We start from the raw sequence: 19,905 nt of genomic DNA on the forward strand, positions 1-19,905 counted from the left end.
CCCATGTGCCCCCTGCCCCTGAACACTCTGCTAACAGGCAGGGCCACAAGCAGGTCAGGGGCCCAGGGGCAACACGGGCAGCGCAAGCAGGACATATGGGAACTAGTGTCCACAACAGCACCGTGCTCCTGATTGCCGCCAGGGAAGCCACCCTGCCTCCTCCATGGCACCCTGACCAGCACACATCAGGAGAAGCAGCAAAAACACAGGGTGCTGTGCCCAGGACAGGATGCTAGAGCACATCACAAGCCACAGAGCAATGGGCCAGAACCCCCAGGCAAGCGCCGGTTCTCCTGCCCCTGGCAGGGACCATACCAGGACCTTCACATTACCTTTCCCTGGCTGAGGATGCATTTAGCACAAGCTATGTTTATACAGGGCAAGTACAGCTGTAATTATAGGCATGATGTTATGATAACAGGAAATCTGTGCCCTGTGGAGATGCAGGCAGAGAGAGGCAAACGGAGCTATCTTCTAATTGCCACCAACAAGCAGCCTTTCGTGCCACGGTGGGGTATGGGAAGAGAAGTCTCCCCTGCACCAGGCTGCAGCCATCAGCACCCACTTCTGCTCACCCTGCCCAGGTCAACAGCAAAGCCACATGGACCTGGACAGACAGAAGCCGTCCTGTGGCAGCTGCAGGGCAAACCTATCTGCCCTGAGACACAACGGGACAAGCTCTGATCCACCAGCAGCCAGGACTCAACTTCCCGAGGTAATAACCCTTCCAAAAGACAGAGGTTTTGTAAATTTGGCTGGCTGAGAGGATCAAAAGGAAATTGCCCCTCACCAGCCCTTTGTACATTACCCCCAATATCAAGTCATGCTGTGAGGGGGGCACAGCCCTACCTGTACCCCAAAACGGGCCGGCAAGGCGAGCAGCCATCCCTCCCCATCAGCACGACTGAGGGTTTCCCTACCTTTTTGATCTTCCCACTCCGCGTGCCCGCAAAGACGACAGTTTGTCCTCTGTAGTCGTAGGCAGCCACCGAGGTCATCCCATCCTCCTTATCCACAAAAAGCGGAGTCCCCTCGATGGTGATGGTCCCGCCCAGCGGCTGGTTAAAATCCTGGCCACAGAAATTGTCATCAATCTGCAGAGGCTGTTGGAAGAAAACAGGAGACATGATCTTTTTGCCAATGCCCCAAATGCAGGACCTCCCAGACAGCCATCAGCCATCTCCCACCTCTAGGCCATCATCTACAGCTGCTTCGGCAGCCCCTCTTGTCCCAGCCATCCCACCGCACCAGCCTAGGGAAGGGATGAGCTGATGCTTCCCTGAAATTCCCTGTGTGCTGATGTAAGGCACTTGGGACACATCCAAGGCATGCAATCCCTCTGCATCTGAACAAGCTTTGCAGACCAAGACCAAGGCTCTCAGTCTTTATCTTACAGAGCAGCACTTACAAACCCAGCGGGAGCCAGCACAGCATCCCTGCTCCCCCCCCATCCCCGCCGCAGCCATCTCAGACACGTGGGATGCCAGCACGAGCTCCCCAACACACACACACCCCTCTCCTCCTCACCGTGGTGCTAGCTTCAAAAAGAAAATCGCTCCACAGTAAGGCAGGAGGGGCTGAATCCTGCATCCCAGCCTCCCCCCAGAGACAAAATACTTCCCAGCCAAGGCCGTGCCAAGACAAACGGGTCAGGGCTCCTGAAAGAGCCTCACTTCACATAGCAGAGCCTCCAGCAAACACACTACCCACCTGCCAGCCCTGTCCCTCCTCCCACAGGAATGTCTTTGGGAAATCCCCACATTTTTTCGTGTTGCCTTGCCCCAGACAAGGCACCTGGCTCAGCCAGCTGCCGCCTCGGCTCAGCACTTGCCCGCAGGTCTGGGAGAAACTTTTGCAAGCTCTGCCTGGAGAATGGCAGAGGCAAGGCTGCACCAGCCCCTCTCTGCCCTCAGGGCTGCGACAGGAGGGACCTCTGACAAGGACAGCCCCCCTGACGGGCAAGGCAAAGCAAGAGGGATGCCCACTGTGAAAGCCGGGAAGCAGGATGGGGAGCAGGACCGGGACCAGCTCTGCAGCACTTGCCCTCTCCCATCGACCACGCTCACCCTGACCTGCTGAGTAGAACAACAGACCCTGGCCACGGGTCTCCAGCCTGGGGGCACACGGGCCCCCCAGAGGTCCCAACGCTAGACAATGGCCTCACACAGCACCAGCAGAATCCACCCCCAGCAGCCCTGGCCCACCCCAGGCAGCGAGGGGCTCCAGCCAAATTTCCCAAGTGTGGCAGCAAGCCTGGGTGCAGGAGGTTAGGGCAGCACGGCAGGCACGGCCAAAGGGCAGCCAGCCTGCTCTGGCCACGGCATTTTTCTGCTTCGCAAGGTTCCTTATGTAACTTTGAATTTAAAGGAGAGAGGGTTTTTGGCAAGCAGCAGCCTCCAAATGCATGCCAGTCCCCAAGGGGTTCTAAATCCATACAGCATGTGCACAGAGCATATGGGAAAATGCCGAGTTCCACGTACGCACGGGCAGTACATAGCTCGACCATTCCCACTCGCCGGCACCTGGGAAATGATGGTCAGCTCGGACTGGCTCCCACCAGCAACCTGCAGTCACCCACAGCGAGGAGGGAAAACACGGCGGTTTTCCATGCCCTGGCACAATGCACTCACAGCCACAACGGCTTCAGCGTCCTGCAGCCACGGCGAGGCTGCTCGCCCTCCTCGCCCTGCCGCCACGCCAGCCCCAAGGCCAGTGGTTCCACCCCAGCCTGCAGTGGGGACTCAGTGCTGTGTCAGCCTTCCAGCAGGAAAAAACTGGGACACTGGCCTCCCCGGGTGGTCTGGGGATGCTGGGCTGCTTCCTCAGTTACTCTAACTTCTGCTTTGCTGCGTGCCTGAGTTAGGTCATAGCTAAAGATTAACCACTTGACCTTTGCTCGTCCTTCCCTAAACTGGGGGAACCCCCACAGAGAGGCGTGAGAGGTGCGGGGATCCCCAAAACAGGAACCTGGGGCACAACTTGCCTCTGTGACCACAGGAAAAAAAAGGGGGAAGGGGAATCTGAACCTCTCCACCCACCCTCTGAATCCCACCCAGCCTTGCAAGTGTCCTCTCCTCTCCATCAGCCAGCACACGCACTAAGCATCCTCCTCTGCATCACCCGGCTAGACATTTTAAAACAAAAGACCTGAGAAAATTATCTTCCCAACCACGGAGCAAGACAGAAGCGATGCTCCGGCCAATATCCAGCTCGTAGCTGGACACCAGGATCCTTCAGGCATTTCGCTGGGAAAACACACTCTCTCTGTCTCTCTCTCTGCCTCAGTAAAAAAGCATCCCAGCACCTTCCACCCATCCACCAGCAGTAGCAGAGGGGCTAATGGCAATGGCATGAAGGTATTTAAGTGCCTGCAGCCCCTGGGAGCAGCTTCTGCCCTTCCACGCTCAGTCTGCAGCTTCCCCAGCCCCTCCGCTGCTGAATATGCAAGAGCAGGGATGTTTACGGGTGTTTACTCCTCTCTGCTTTGTCTCAACAAACTCTCTGGGAAACGACAAATACAGCTGTGCTCCAGGACCGTGAGGAGTGCCCGCCACCGCCGAGATGCCGACACCACCTCGATAAATAATTACGCTGACAATTAGCTCATTAACGGCAAATGCCTCGTTGGGGAAGCACAGGCAGGCTGCACAGCGAGGTCGGGCCAAGGGCGGCAGCGCAGCGCGGGGTTAGGGCACCAGCCGACATCCCTGGCGGATGCGGTGGGATGGAGGGATGGAAGGACAGAGGGGACAGCTGTCCCCCAGCCAGTGCCGGCAGGGACCGACATGCACCACAGCACGCGAGGGCCGGTGACCTTGCAGTGTTTCAGCCTGCAGATGCTGGGATCCGCAGGAGGCGTCGAGTGCGGGTGTCGCAGGGCGTTTGCAGGGACCACGGCCTCAGCCCACTGCAAGGGGGGGGGCTGTTTGTTTTCGCCCTTCCTTAATTATTTTTTTTTCCTTTTGTTTTTATTTCAGTGCTTTCCTTTGGCACCCTCTCCGCAGCCAGACACCCCAGGCCCCCACCTCTGCAGCACAGCTACCTTCTCCTTTCCCCCAGCACTATCGGCCTCCCCGAAATCGGGTCAGGAAACTTGGATTTCCCAGGGGAAGCGGCCTGCGGGAGGGGGTGCCCACAGCACCAAGCGAGCAAGAGCAAGCGTCTCCTTGACGTGTCTTGTCTCATTGCCTCCCTTCAAGCCCACTTACCAAAGCAATGAGGGAGCAGACAGCAGAGGCAAGCCTCGCGCTGCTCAGCATTATTAATTAGCCAGTAATTCGCCAGTTAACACCATTACAGGCTCACCCCATCTCCCTGTGCCCCCCAGGGGCTGCAACGGAGGATGTGGGGCAGGGGGACACCCGAAAAGCCAGGGAACAGGCTGTGGGAGGCAGGTACCAAGTGCCCGGCTGGGATGCCAGGCTTTCTGCACATTAATCGCCGGCCAGGAATAATCCCAGTGTGGTATGGTTCATTAACACCTGCATTTCTCTGGCTGCCCCAGGAAGGATTTGGCTTATCCCGGCCCAGTTTGGGCCAGTTTGTCACCAGCCATTGCCCTGTGCCAGCAGGCTGGGCAGCAAGCCCCACTAAGGAATCAAAATTCATTTTCTCCCTGGAGCAGCCCAGGGAAAGCTGCTGCCCACATCCTGCTGGCTCCGGCCAGTGGCTCTACCCGTGCTGCCAGCCCGGGGGTCAAGGACTCCACGAACCCCAAATCACTCCCTGCTGCAACATCTGCATCCAGCTCCAAGCCACTGTCCTTTTTTCCAGCCCTGCTACATCAGATCCTCATCCCCCCATTTCGGGGATGGGTGTGCTGGGCTGATGCACTGAGCACATCTGGCCATGGGCACGCAGACCCCCAGTCCCTGCACTGCACAGGGGAAGCAAAGAGCCAGGCTACACAACAGCGAACCCCTCTTCAGTGAGACACAGCCAGCAGCAAAGCCTCCGGACGAGCTCGGGAGCGATTTAGGCAGCGGGGCTGGCTGCACCCCAGGACCGGACGGGACCGCCCTGCCGGACGCCTTTGCTGTATGCACGACTCCATGCTTGGGTCCGAGTGCATCAACATGAGGGGTCTCACTCCCCTTCCCACTGCCGGATAGCTGGATCCCAGAAGTGGAGAGAGAAACAGGAGACAGCAATTCGCTCTACTCGCCAGCACCGGGGAGGAACCACCAACACCTCCTGAGCTAGCTGCCAACACTGGCGGCCTCTCCTCCTGGCTCTGGCACCAGCTCCAGAGAATTGGAGCTGCTCTGCAGTGCCGGGAATGAGCATCTCTTGTCCCAGCACCACTCAAGGTCCAGGAGCAGGGTGCTGGCAAAGCCTCCTTCGGCATGGACCAGCCTCAGCCCCTTGCTTCTGCAAAGGAGTGGAGCGGAGCAAGAGAGCTCCTGGGACATTTTCCATATGGACAGAGTGTAAATCCCAAACAACTACTGACTTGAGCAATTACATTCTGCCTCCTTAAAAATAAAAAAAAACAGCATGCCCTTTATTTTCTGGCCAGCACTCACCACTGAGAGATCTGTCACTGCCACGACCCATCCCAGAGGTGGCTGTGTTTTATTAGGGGCACAGAAATTCCTGCCAGAAAGAGGTTACATGCTCCACGGGGTCTGGTTTGGCTTGCACTCAGCACAGCAAGGGGCTGAGGGTTTGACTCACGATCCAGTCATGCCTTTCCCAGCTCTGCTTGGCAGCTGGAGCAGGATGGGGACAAAAAACAGCACCTGGCTCCCCTGGGGGCAGGCAGCACCCCCTAACCCAACCCGTTCGAAAGCAGGAGCCACCCCATCGGGGCACACATCCTTCCAACCTGCACGAGCCACAGCTGGCAGGACCCAAAGAGCACCCTGAGGTCCACCTACACACGTGGGTGGGCTGACCACCGGGCAGCAAACCCAGGACCCTCCTAGCATGAAACTGTGCCCAAAGTGCAGGGGGGCAGAGCACCCACCCCCAAAGCCGGGGGGCACAGCGCTGCCGTGGGGCACCGGGAGAGCGAGCGGGAGGAAGCAGTGAGCATCTCCTCTGCCGGAGCCAGCAGCTGCGCGACCCAACAGGCAGCAGTGTAACGATTTCATCATTTTCCAGCAAAATTGAATTAGTTCAAAGCCAAAATCTGATTTGCGAGCCCAGCGCTCTTGACAGCAAACCCTTTACTTTGTCAGGCAGCTGTTAGCTGTCTCCTCCAGAGCTGCGGGGAGGACGGTGGGAGGGAAGGCAGGGCTGCTCCGCAGGGACCCCCTACCCACCTGCCTGCTCCGCCAGGCACACAAAACCCTGCTCAGGCAGGGCTGGGGGCTCACTGATGGGTGCCGAGCACCAGCAAGCGGGGCTGGGGGGGAAGCGGGCGATAGCACGGGTGTCAGGACCTCCACCAGACTCCACCAAATGCACCAACACCCCAAAACCCCTCTCTGCCAGGTACCTGACCCTGCCTTGCGACTATATAGCTTAGCTGGGTGATGCCCAGCGTAATACCTCCCTGTCACGCAGAACGGTAGCCTCCCCGTGACCACTCACGGTTTATAACATTGCCTAGAAAAAAGAAAGTCCAGCAATAGTAATAGTTCAGGTGGAAAACAAACGCAGAGAGCCAAGCAGGGAGCTGACCCGCTCCCCACTGCTCACAGGCCCCACACTGAGCAGCTGAGCCACCAGCAGGGGCCAGACACACCCGCGCCCCTGGGAACAGCGGGGAGGGCTCCCTTGGCTGGGAATCGCACCTCCTGCACCTCTGGATGACAGCTTGCAGTGGCCACGCTCAAAAGCCACCTCACTGATGGTGCCTTGTGCCCTCTGTCCTCCTGTCCAGCACTCCATGGAGAGGACATCGGTCCTCCACATTGAGCATCTGACCAACTTCTACCAGGGCCACCAACCTCCCCACCTCTCTCCATCAGGTCCACACTCCCTGTCTCCCACAGCCTACTGCCCCCAACACCTTCTGCTCGGCTACCACCAAATCCCAGGTGACGCAACCCTCACAAATTCACGTGTGCCATCCACAAGGGACTCCCCAGCAGAGCTGCAGCAGATGCCCTGAGGACTGAGCATCCTGCCCTCCCTGCCCAACTCACCCACACTCCCCAAATCACAACGCAGGGGCACCAGACACAGGCACCTGCATCAGCATGGGGCCCTCTGCTTCGGTCTCACCACAGGCACCAACACAACCCAAACCCAGAGGGCCACCCCACAACGAAGCCGTGATTCTCCACAAGGAATGGTACTGAGCAAGCTGCACACCCGGCCCTAACGGCACCAGTCCTCCCACCAGGAAAGGTCCAGCCAGAGCGCACTGCCAGGAGCCAGCAACAGCCTGGCTTGGGTAGAGACAGGTGAGAACTTACCGAGTTGATGCAGCCCAGCTCCTTATTCAAGAGCCAGGGGAGCGAAAGTTTCCCTTCCCCTCTGTAGCATGACTGGATGCGCTCCTTGATCTTATCCTTGATCTTCTTCAACGTGAAGAGGCAGAGCACAGACTCCTTGGGAGGCTTAACCCTGTTTTTCTGGCCCTGGGAGAAGATGGTGAAGAGGATATCCTCTTGCTCTGAGATGCCCAGGTACTTGGCCAAAGCCTTGCCAGGCTTGGTCAGGTAGGCATCCTGGATCAGGCGGTACTCAATGCCGTCCTGCACGCAGCCGATGGGGAACTCCACGTAGGAGTAGAACTTGGGGTCGTCCACGCAGAGGCGGACGATCTTGGAGGTGAAAAACTGCTCCCCAGTGGAGTCAGGCGAGGTGAGCTGGGTGTCCAACTGCAGGGTCAGGTAGTAAACAAACTGCTCACTGCTGAAGCTGTAGATGTAGTAGATGTCAAAGGTGGGGAACTTTGAGAGCGTATCCGAGGGGATCTTCAGTTGGGAGGAGACAAACTCATCCTGGTAGACAAAGCCAAACATCTCCGCATTCTCCTCGTTGGCCATCAGCTTGCGGCTAGAGAGGGTGGGGAAGTACTCTGACTTCCCATCAATAGGCGTCCCAATGAAGAGCTTGTTCTGCCCATTCAGCACCTCGATGATGACCCCAGACATGGTGCCCGACTCATTGACGCTGGAGAGGTAGTGCTCCTTGCGGTGGTGGGGCTCACCCAACTTGAAGAGGTCGTCCAGCCGCAGGAACTGGCAAATACCCTGGGAGGCACTGCCACAGGCAATCAGCCGGTTCCCCGAGTAGTCCACCAGCAGCAGTTTGTTGACGTTGTTGGTGGTGACCAGCCCGTGCGGGCAGGACTGAACACTGGGTGGAGGGTAACACTTCTCATTGTCCTCCACGGGCCCCGTCACGTGGGTCCGCAGGAGCGTGAGGTTATTGGAGAGCTTGTAGATCCGATTGACAGCCCCCACGTAGACCTCCCCAGTTTTGTTGTGGACCACCAAGTGCGTCAAGCTCCAGTCTGTAACCGGGAAAGTCCTAAAGGGAGACTTGGGGCTGCCTTCCGCCAGCGGTAGCCAGGTGCTCCCCAAGAGCAGCAAGGTCCAAACATTGAAGGACAAGTGGTGCCTGAGCCAAAGGAGCCGCATTGCAGCAGCCTCACATCCAGCCAAGGCCATGCCCAAACCCAGCCACAAAATAAATAGAAACAAACCCAAACTAAAGGGATGAAGGAGGGAGGAGGAACTAACGGGACACAGTCTCCTCTGCTTCCACTGCGCTCGGCGTTCAGGGCATCGTGGGCACAGCCAGTCTGGTCAGCCCTAGAGGGAGAAATACAAGAAGAGCAGTGTTAGGAGGCTTTCCTGCACGGTGTCAAGCCTGTTCCACCCCACGCAGCAGAAACGCTGCTGCTTCACACTCTTCCAGCAGACAGCCTAACAAAACATCCCCCACCACCTCCTGCCCCAGAGGAAAACGTGTCCCTGGTACAGGGACCAAGAGAACTTGTGAGATGCTAAGGACAACTCCGCCCGGTCACACACCGCTGTGCACAGCATGTCCCCACTGAAGAGCTGCCATGCACTTTGTCCCACCACCCCAGCATCACCCGCCAACCGGCTGCCCTGCCCCAAGGGGCACCACCTTGCCCTCACCCCCCCCAAGCCCCCTCGGGAAGGGCAGCAGCCACTCGAGCGTGCCTGCAGCCCTTGGCTGGACCAGACTGGCAGGCAGCAGCCTGGCGATGCGCTCCGGCACACCTACCCCATACATACACCTCACCAGGGCGTAGCTGGCCCTGACCTGGCTTTTAAGGCCACCAGCAGCACCAAAGCGTTAGCCAGGGATGGCTGCTAACAAGCCTCGAGAGGAGCCCCCTGGCCTGCTGCCCCTGCCCCGCTCCACTGCAGCACGGGAGCAGGTGCAAAAGCCCAGTTTGCAGCAAGAAGAGCCCGAGCCCCTACACAGAGGAAGATCTTGAAAGCACCTTTTAAAGGAGCTGGGAGAGCCGAGAGCCCTGGCACGCTGCCTGCCGTCCCTGCCACCTGCCTGCCTGACAAAGCCCAGGAGGGCCGTGGGCAGGAGGAGCCGGGGGGAAAGCAAGCGGGCACGGCAAGGAGAAGCACGTCCTTCTGGCATTTATATGCACTAAGGAACGCAGGGCCAGCCATCAGGCAGTTGGTTTGAGAGGCTCCAGAGGGACGAGGGGGCACACGCAGGGAGAATGGAGAGCGCTGCAGGCTGCTGTGCCACGGCTGGGGCTCGCCAGCATGCAAAGCAGCAGGGAGCCAGCCAAAGACCCCACAGCAGCGTGACCTCTGCATCCCGGACAGTGGGGAGGAGTGGGATGCAGACAGGTCTGCCCTCCATGCCTGCCCCCAGGCACAAGCACCCCCAGGCTAACGCGGGGTTGTGTGAACCCCGCTGCCAGCACACGGCCCCATCCTGCGGACACTGTCACAACCCAGCCACCCAGGGTGGGACCATCGTTCCCAAGGTCTGCCACCAGACAGGAGCTCAGCCCTCAGCTCCCCACCCCAGCCACGCAGATAAGCTGCTCAAAGCAAGCAGAGGAGAGCCTCCCTCTCCTTATCACCCATCTCTGACTCAGCTCGAGATAACCTGCAGGAGGATCCCCACCAGGGAGTGGTACAGGTAGGAAATATGTCCCGCGGTGACTGTGCAGCCCTGCCAGCATCCCAGACCAGGCAGGGTGTCACCACAGGGCAGCCAGCTGTGCATGCCATGACATGATGGCAGGGCTGCATGAGGCCCAAGGGCTGCCCAGAGCTCAGCAGCCTGCTCCCAGTAGGGCTGTGGAACCTGTCAGCCAGGCTCCACGCACGCTCTAGGGGGGCTGCATTGTCACTGGTCCAGCAGCTGGGCCATGCAGGTACCCCAACATCCATACAGCATCCATCAATTCTGCTGCCCCCTTCCCAAGCCACAGAGCCTGCCAGGAAGAGGACTGAGGGAAGGGAAAGGCTTTTTCTGCCCTTCTCCCGCTCCCAATGAAGGCAGAAAACCCTCTCCCCTCTCCGGGCAAGCTCAGCCCCGGCCAGCCCTGCAGCCCTGCCAGCTCTGCTGGCACTTTGGGCAGAGCTTCCACAGCACTTCCAAACCCACTCTGCCGATCTGCCATCTCCACCGGCTCTCCCCTGCCCGCCACCCTGCTCCCCAGGTGCCCCTGCCACCCTGCTCCCCAACACACCCACCTCCAAGGCAACAGCCTCAAGGGAGGTTCGGACAACAGCACATGAGCAACACTGATACCAAAGCCAGGTGCCACAAAACTCCGTGGGTGTGAAGACAACCAAAGTACGAAGCCATCAGCCCTAGAAATCATCCCCATGGTCCTTAATCTCCCATTCCTACCACTTTTTCCAACATTTGGAGCCTCCTAGCAAAGAGAACGCAGCCACACCACTGCCAGGGCGAGCGCGTTCTTAGGGGACAGCCACGCTGCCCAGCATCTTCATTTTTAGAAGCTTGTTGGTAACAGCATAACCACCAGATCAGAGCTTATTAGCCCCAAACCACACCGAGGCGTGGGACCGAGCCGTGCCGTCGGCACAAACCCGCCGGCTAGCTCAGGAAGCCACCAGCCCGGCAGCAGCGCAGTTTGCTGCGGGGTTGCCGGAGGGTTTTCCTACTCCAGGAAACCTGTAGGGCTCTCACCAAGCCACCACAAACGACAGGGCTGAGCGAGCCCCTTCCGGAACATGGATGTGATGATGAACTCCTGGCTGCCTCGCTAGGAGATGACCACCAACACGAAACTCACGTGCCAGCGACACGCCGCAGAGAGAAGCGGCGGCAGGGGTCAAAGTGGGAGCTCAGTGCAGCGCGGGGATGCCAGCCAGAGCATCGTCCTGCCGGGAGAGGCGAGTGGGCAGGGGAGTCACTTTCTTGGTGCATTTCTATGATTCATCACTTCTATTTCAGGAAGCGAGCAGGAGAACTGGAGGTCGGGCTGCTGCCACAAAGCAGGGCTAGAAAGCCCAACAGGAGATTCCCAAATTAACGTAGGGAACTGCTATTCCAGAGCTGGAATGAGAGCAAAGCAAGGCAGAGCTGGGGCGAGCCGAGAGCAGAGATATGACACTCTGCGGAGTTCCTCTGAGATTTCTGCTCCTAAATATACTTTAGCAGCAACAATTCGTCCCAGTGACCTGACAGCAGCGGTGGTTTTGTCCAGTCCTGCTTAAGACCATCAGCAGCAATTATTTGAGGGGGGGGGGGGGGGCGCGGGGGGGAAATGGCCAGCAGGAATGGTTCATTTGTCTGCTTTCTTGAGGATTAAATGATTTGAGTTCCTGAGACTTGGATTGAATTAAAGCAGGGCTGAAGCCCAGAGCTGTGTGGGCAAGCCCTGCACAGGAGCATGGGTGCCTGCACAGCCCGAGCTCCCTGCCCGCGGGAGCAGCAGCGCAGGGGCCAAAGGACATTTCCCTCCCATCACACCGCCTCCAACCCCCACGGAGAGGCCACCGTACGGCTAACGGCAGGGCACCTCTTCTGCCAGCATGCACTTTAAACCATGCAGCACCTAAACTCCATGAGGCTGCACTCAAGTAGCACCTTGCCCCAGGGGGGACCCAAGCCAGGACCACCAAGAAGCGAGCCCTGCACCATGCACATTGCCACCATGGTCCAAAAGCAGGCAAAACCCTGAGCAGACATCCTGGAGCTCAGCCCAGCCCTGAAACAAGCTGCAATAAAATAAAACATTCTAGCCTGGATGTACACATGCCAAGTGGGGGGAGCAGGACCAAAAATACACCCCATTATGCCGCCAGGGCAGCAAGTGGTGCAGCGCCGAGCATCCCCACGCAAGGCTGGCTCACCGCGCAGCGGGGCCACACCGCCGGCGAGACAGCACCGCAGGCTTGTGTTTTGTTTTCCAGGCACACACACATATATATACATGTACACACAGATATATATATATAGCAGGAAACCTGCAGTCAGAAACAAAGCCCGTGAAGCAACCGCACAAGCACCGGATCCGCCCCAGCCCCTTTCATCCCGCGCCAGAGAGGACATTTGCTCACGGTTTCACCTCGAAAGCAACCACGCTGAGACAGTCGCAGCTGCTGCGTGACCTGGATGGGGCTGCCCGCCTGGCCACGGCCAGCACTCGCACACCCCTGCTTCAAAAGAGCCTTTCGCCAAAAAGCCGCTGAGAAGCCCCACAAACGCCAGCAGCCCACTCGCTCGCTGCTGACGAAGTGGCAAGGGGCGGCAGCAGTCACCCCTGCGAGGCTGCGAGCTCCCCGGTCCCACAGCACAACCAGAAACCTGGGTTTGGGATGGGAGATCACCCTTTGGGAAATAATCATCCCTTTTGATAGCACAAAGCAGGAGTACTGGGATGGAAAAACTAACCTTAAAAGGCAAAGACTGGACAGAGCATTAAGGACCGGCTCTCCACTTGTGCGGGTAGCGAGTCCAAAGCACTGACGGATGCCGAGTCAGCACAGGCAGCTGGGCTGCAAAGTGGCAGCCCTTGCAGAAACTGCCAAAGCCAGGGTTTAAGACATGCTGACAAGCAGAGAGGTGCACATCTGGGACCCACAGACCCCCTCGTCATCCCCACTCCTGCATCACCAAGCCCACGGTGGGCTCACATTGCCGCCGATGCTGCCTGCCACCATGCAAGGGGCCCAGAGGAGCCCCACACCTTTACTGGGGTCCCAGGCAGGTCTGCACCCTCAGGGTTAGGGAAAGCATCGTTTTTCTCAGAAAGAAGCTGCTCTCAAGCAGTGGGATGAGGCTACGAGGTACCCCAAAGAGCTTTACAGCACTTTGTGGGAGACACTGGAAGAGGGAAGCAATGGGATTGAAAATTTGCATATAACCAACCCCCAGAAGGGGAAACGGCATCTAATGCGTCTTTACCTGCAATCTCTGCAAGTCACTTGCTGCTCTCAGCAATAGGAAGCAGTTCGAGAAGAGTCTGGCTCCATTTTCAAACTCACGAGCTGCTGAGCTGCCAGTAATTAGCAAGGGGGAGAGAGGGGAGATTATCTGGGGGAGAGAAAAGCCTGCAGGCCACAGGAGAGTAAGCCTCACCATACAGCTGGTGTATTTTTAGGTTCATCTGCCTGGGAAAAGCCTTGTAACAATGAGGAAAGGCTGGTGGTAGTACTGAGTTAGAGCTGCACTGCATATGCAATCATCTGCAACAGGGCTAAACTTTAACTCCTTCCTTCACCGCACATAGTCATGAAAAACTGGCTGGGGTCTCTCCCTAGCAAGCGAGTTAAATCATTACAAACCTTATCCCTGGCTTGAACCACACCCTGATGAAATCAATGGCAAGCTCTCCAATCTCCATTACTATCACTGGCATCAGGAATATCTGAGCATCTTCGGTTTCCTCCCAAGCCCCTGCCATCCCCCCACGCAGGGGCTGAGGACCCCGTCCTGCCCTGCCACCGCAGCACGTGTCGGCACAGCAGCTCCCACTCCTGCCTTGCAAGGAATTCAACCTCTTCTCTCCTCAGCAACATGACAAGCAGCCATCTACTGCCCCAGGGTTTCAAGAAGCTTGACCCTCAGCAAAAAGAGGCATAAAAGAACAAGTAGCAAGGAAATTAAATAGCATTTCTCAAGCACACAATTCCTCATCTCTGATCCTCTGCAAGAAGTCACATCATGCCAAGAACAGCAGCTCTGGAGCCACCACGTGCTCCCACCATCAAGAGACTGCTTGCTGCCCTCGGAGAGCCGACCCCAGACAGGCTCATGAGCATTTCCAAGATGGAAACGCTGGCTTCCCCCAACCACAACATCCTGAGGCAGAGGCACGCAAGGACAGTTTCAGCAGGTCCTGCCAGGACTGCTTGTCCCTGCCATGGAAACTGGGCATGGACGGAGACATCGCACATATTCCCCAACTCTGTTCAGCTACGCTGGAAGTGAAAGCCGATGGCTGTCCTCTCCCTTATTCTCACAACTCATCTGGGTATCAAAGTCCCTACAGGGACCCTATAAGGGCTGCTGAGGGGCTTTCTATATGCAGCCCACATGCTTGATGTATGCTTTCCAGGAGGAGAGTGCACTTCATCCTCCCTTGGAGCCCCTGCAGCCAAAGGAGCAATATAAAGACCAAGATCAACTGATGCCTGGGACGGAGACTAACGCACAGCCCATGGGTGACCATCACCTGCACAGGACACAGCCTGCTGCCTCCCCATCCTGCTTTAGGAAGTCTGTCCATGGGCATACATGGAACACAACACATCACCCCAAACCCCTCTGCACTTCTCATCACGCGGCAGACCCTGATCCAAGGTGCCGGGACCCCAGCTATGGGACTGCAGCTTCCTACTATCAGCATCCAAATCAGCTCAAGGCTTCAAATTCCAGACTGACGTGAATTTCACCACCTCAACCAGGACCAATTAACAATATTTTGTCCCCAGCTTCAGAGCAAAGAAGTCCAGACCAAGTCCCCTGAAGGCCAACTTCTACCTTGGCTTTGGCCCATGTGCTCCAGAGTCTGGTTCTCACATCCCATCAGTGCACTGCCCCACATAAACGTCCTGAAAACCAGCCCTGCTGGCAGGGTTACCTCAGTCCAGCTGGACCTGCAGAGACCCAGATCACCCACAAGCCAGGTCTCCCAAGAGCCAGCAGAACAGTCCAACAAAAGGTCCTCTGGCCACCAGCATCCTTGCCTTCTCTGATCCCACTCCCTGTGGCATAACGCATCACTCCTCACTCCCAAACCTGCTGCTCCACATCCTTCACTGGTCCAGGGCAGCCACAAACACAAGCCAATGACCTGACCCTCCTCAGATCAACGCACCTCTTCCAGCCCAGCTCTCCAGGCTGGGTTTTCCCCCCTCCAACACACACACACCCCTCTGCACCTCCAACCAGCTCCACAAGGCGAGTGGGAAGCCTGTGCTCCCCCCAGATCTCAGAGGGAACGCGGGGAGCTCCTGCTCTGCAACAAAGCACTGCCACAGGAGGGTTCCTGGTTGCTGGATCCCCTCTGCTCCCAGCAAAGGGAGGTCACTTTGGGGCTGGTTTAATCCTGGCTAAGCTGAAATTCCCATGCTTCCGCCTGGCCCCGTGCTGACACCAGCACTTGTGCCATCACGTGGCGAGCTGAGCACGACTGCCACCAGAGTTAGGTCCAATTAAAACAGACCACAAAACTTCTCCAAACGAAGCTAAACCCCAAGCCGCGCCTGCCTTTCCTTCCCCACAACCTCCCGTCCTTCCCCCTGCCATCCCAGCTGTGCTGCCCCGAGCACCACCGCTGGAATCGGCTCAGGTCCTGGCTCCGCTCCGCGCAGCTCAGCACAGCCCCACATTTTATTTGCCCAAGGTGGAGCTGGCCCAGAAGCAGCCAGAGCCGGACCGCCAGCAGAGCCTCGCTGGCCAGTGGGACAGCCGGGGCGGGGAAGGGGATAAGCCCAAAAGCCTCCCCCCAGGGCAACACAGCCACCGGGGAAACCGCTCCGGGAGACTAGCGGGGGCTTCATCCACAGTGCAACAGGCACAGGGCATCCGACAGGAACAGGGAGGCACCCCGCACACAGAGCAGGGGCTGCGCTGGCACCCTGCCCTCCTGCTGGCAGCGCTACCCTGACCAGCAGCGTTGGCACGGCCCCCACGCCGGCACCCCCGCACCCCAGCCCCCCGCAGCAAAGGGGGCTCACCCAAACAACCTGGGCACAGCAAACCTGGCAGCGCGGGCGCAGCGCTGCCCAGGTGGTGCTGGCTGGAGAGAGCAGAGCACGTCTGCTTCCCTCCCTGCAGATCCTGGCTGCAGCCCAGCCCACCCTGGACACAGGCACGCTGCTCCAGCCCCACGCCATGCACGAGGGGCCGAGACCCCGACAGCCACCAGCGCAGCGGATCCACTTGTTTGCCACAAAACCAAGGGGAGGCAGCCGCCCCCGCCTGTGCTGGGGGGGCTATCCAAGCACCTCTGCCAAAAATTTGCCTTCTGCTAACCAAGGTGGCTGGAGGTCACGCTGCAGAGGGCCAGAGAGCCCGTGCAAGGTGCACCCAGCCAGGTGAAAAATGCTCTGATCAGAGTTCTGGTACAAGCCATGGCGCACGCCCCTGGCACGAGCATCCCTCCCTCTCACCCACGCAGGCACGAGGCCGTGTGGATCAGGATCTCTCCCGCGTGTGCCGCCCGGCCCGCGGGCACCGCCGTGCCGGTAATGAGGAATAATAGTGGGTGTCGGTGGAAGCCGGGGCTGCCGGTGGCGTCACGGACTCGGCGACGGCTCTCCTTCGGAAGCAGCGCTGCCTTCCTGCCTTCCTCCTCCCCCATTTCTTCCCGATGACATCAGCCTGAAAAACAGGTTCTTGACTTCAGAAGGACTCATCGGGCCGATTCTGGTCCCGCCAGAGAGGGAAGAGCCCCCCTTGGCTCCGGAAAGGATGCAGCCAGCCAGGAGCCGGACCCCAAGATAAGCAGCAGCGGGCAGGCGGCAGGCAGGGACCCGGCCGGCATGCCAGCACTTCTAGGAATACAAAACACCAAGGAGGAGATGGGGGTGGAGGAAGTGCGAGGTTGCAGCACTGCGTAACAGTTTTTAAATGTTTGATGGAGGTCTCGGCAGCTGTGAGCTTCAGCTTGGGCTCACGCTCTGGCTCTGCCACTGCTCAGGTATGAAGCAGCACGACCCACCCAGCACAAAAGCCAAAAGCCAGGGCCGGCTCCTGGCCCCCAGAGACCATCAGCAATTCCTCAGCCTGGCTAAAATGACAAAACAGGACTTAACACTGCCCAGCAAAGCCTTCCGAGGGTCACAGTGCTGGACTTGGACCAGCAGGGAACATGATTCTGCGAAACATCCTGCCCACCAGACAAGCCTGAAGATTATTTTTAAACTGCTCCTAAAATATTTTTGGGTTTTCCTCTTCCCCTCTTGAAACTAACAGTCTGCACAGGAAGAGCACAGCAGCCACCCGTACACAGAGCACGGCCACATGCATAAAGCAAACAACTTATTGCCATTATAATTACCTGCGATGTTATCAGCAGCTCTGATGGGGTCAGCATTCGCAGAAGGAAATGTGGTTTTCACATCATGTCATTTGAAACGCGAGATCATCCTTCCTCCCACCCTGCCCAGGGAGTCAGCCACCAGCCGTACCCCCTCGCACCAACATGACACTAAGGGGAGGGGGGACAGCCCTTAGGCACAGGGCTGCATCATGCGGGAAATTTCTTCCCCCAGCACAAGCACCAACAGGAATCTGCCTCTTCTCTCACCAGGGATTTACTTCTGCAAGAGCCTGAGTGTGCTGACACAGAAGCAGTTGCTTCACTAAGCACGCAAAGCACGGGGACTTGCGGGGCTCCTACGACGACTCCGAGATTTGCCTGGATAGAGGTAGCATCAGTTGTGTCCAGGGCCCGATTCCCTGCAACAGCTATTGCACAGGATTGGGCCCTGGACACAGCCAGCGCTACCTGGAGGGGCTCGGAGCATCCCAGGAGGGCGAGCATCCCAGACGGCTTCCTGGTAATGGTGGGAAACCAGCCCTTCTCCTAACCCCTCACACGCCAGACTGCAGCTCTGCTCCACCAAACTCCCAAGAAAATGCCAAACACTCAACATTTATCAGTACAAAAAACGTGTGATTAGCAAGATTTTTTTTTCCTCCCTTCAGTATAATTATATACGTTTTAATGCAGCTACCACCCCTGTATTTTGTACATTAAACAGTAGGCAACCAAAGAAAGACAGAGGCTTTATTTTTCCTGGCTTTGCTTTTCTGAAAGTAATAGTATGTTGCAAAATTGCTCCAGCAGAAGAGCTTATCTTCACCAGAAAAACAGGGGGAGCAAACGGAAAACAGGAAGGAGGAAGAAGGGATCTCCCGATGGGAAAGCGGAGATTGCAGTGTCCCCTCCACACTGCCCCTGCCCTCCGGTCCCCTGCACGTACCTACACCTGGAAACCGTCCCCGCTACCACGGGCAGGACTTGGAAAGAGCCTCAGCCTCCGTCCTCCGCCGCCGACAGAAAGAAAAACCAAACCAAGCCAACGGTCATCGGTTACTCAACCCCTGAAGCCAGGGTCATTAGCCGGATTAAAGCTCCCGAGCTCCGGCCAGCAGCACGGCTAGCAAAGTGCAGCTAAACTGCCCAAATTGGATTACTACCGCTCCTGGGTCTCCGTGCCAAGTTGGCCAGCAGACTGCAGGATGCCTGAGATGTGGAGGCAGGAGTCGAGCCCCGGGGCTGATCTGCAGGCTGCGGGGGAAGAGGAGGACAGATGGGAGGAGACGGTCCCCACACAGCGGATCCCCCAGAGCCATGGAGCCTGTCCCTGGTACCCCTGCCATGCTCTCACCTCAGGCACTTTCTCCAGAGAAATCCCTCACAAGCTCAGCTCAAGAAGCAAAGAGGATATCGCACCGTGGCTTGCACAAGGCCCCGGATCAACCCCTGCGATAACAAATCTCTGTGGTTCAGGCAGCTGACAAGGGTCTCAGCCCCCATCACACCAAGACACTCCACACCACAGGGACAGAGGGATCACCCAGAGCAGCACACCTTGCACCACGCAGGGAGACTTCAGATGACAAAGGAGCGAAAGTGTTTGTGGAGTGTGAGCCCCACGGTCTGGACATGGACTTTTTCTCCAGACTCAAACATCTCAGCACACCAGCAACAAGAAGGAGGTTTGCCAAGCCTTGGCTAAAGGGAAAATAAACTTTGAAATGTTTTTAATTCAGGGGTTTAAGTGGTGGCTTCCACCTGGAACAAGGGCTGGAGGCAGCTGCAGACATGGGATGCTGAGAGAAGCAAGGCAAACAAGGACACCGCCCCATGCCCGGCCACGCTCTGACGAGCCGCTGGGAAGACGGGCGTTTTGGCTCCACAACATGCTGAGTGCAGAGGAGGTGAGCAGTGTCTGCCCATGCCTGGCACGGAAACCAACAAGATTTATGTATCGGCTTCAGCTTTTCTCCTCCGTGATGCACAAGACTTGCTCAAACATGGCTTCCAAATGAAGGTGGAGGACCACGTTGCAGTATCTGCTTTCATGCTGCACCTGGGCAGGACTGAAGAGGGCATGGCTGAGGCTGCAGGGCAGGGACTGTGTCAGCGCACACACGTTCTCACCACGTCCCATCCACCCGCAGTGGGATGTTCCCCATAACACTGCCCAGAACGTGTCATGGGCTACAGCCAAAGAAGCCAAGCCTGAAGCCAAACCAGCCACCCCAGCACCGGGTGATGGCAAATACCCACTCCTCCCGACGTCGCACGGAGCCACAGTACTCAGCACCTTGCTAGAAGAAGGAGCCCCAGCCCAAAACCAGAAGGGGTAAGGGATCACGGGCCATGCGGAACCAAGCCCCCCATCCCTTGGGCCTTCCTCCACAAATGTGGCACACCACTGAGCCGCGCACCAGTCAAACACTGGCCAGGAGCCCTCTGCCCCCTGGTTTCTTCCATATAGCATGCATGTATCTAACGACACAATTTGGGGGAGACATCGATGAACCGCAGAAAGCAGC

At 57.8% G+C, this 19,905-nt stretch overlaps 1 protein-coding gene across 1 annotated transcript in view; it reads right to left on the reverse strand.

Moving 5' to 3' along the window:
* PLXNA1 (plexin A1) overlaps window positions 1–19,905 on the reverse strand; it is a 121,330-nt gene that overhangs the window by 97,986 nt on the left and 3,439 nt on the right. Inside the window, exons 2-3 of the mRNA XM_040591964.1 lie at window positions 7,368–8,714; window positions 921–1,103 (exon numbers count right to left, since the gene is read on the reverse strand). Coding sequence (XP_040447898.1) covers window positions 921–1,103; window positions 7,368–8,570 — 1,386 coding nt within the window. The 5' untranslated portion in view covers window positions 8,571–8,714. The remainder of the gene's footprint in view (window positions 1–920; window positions 1,104–7,367; window positions 8,715–19,905) is intronic.

This window comes from Falco naumanni, chromosome 4, assembly GCF_017639655.2.
Source record: "Falco naumanni isolate bFalNau1 chromosome 4, bFalNau1.pat, whole genome shotgun sequence".
Taxonomy (NCBI): Eukaryota; Metazoa; Chordata; class Aves; order Falconiformes; family Falconidae; genus Falco; species Falco naumanni.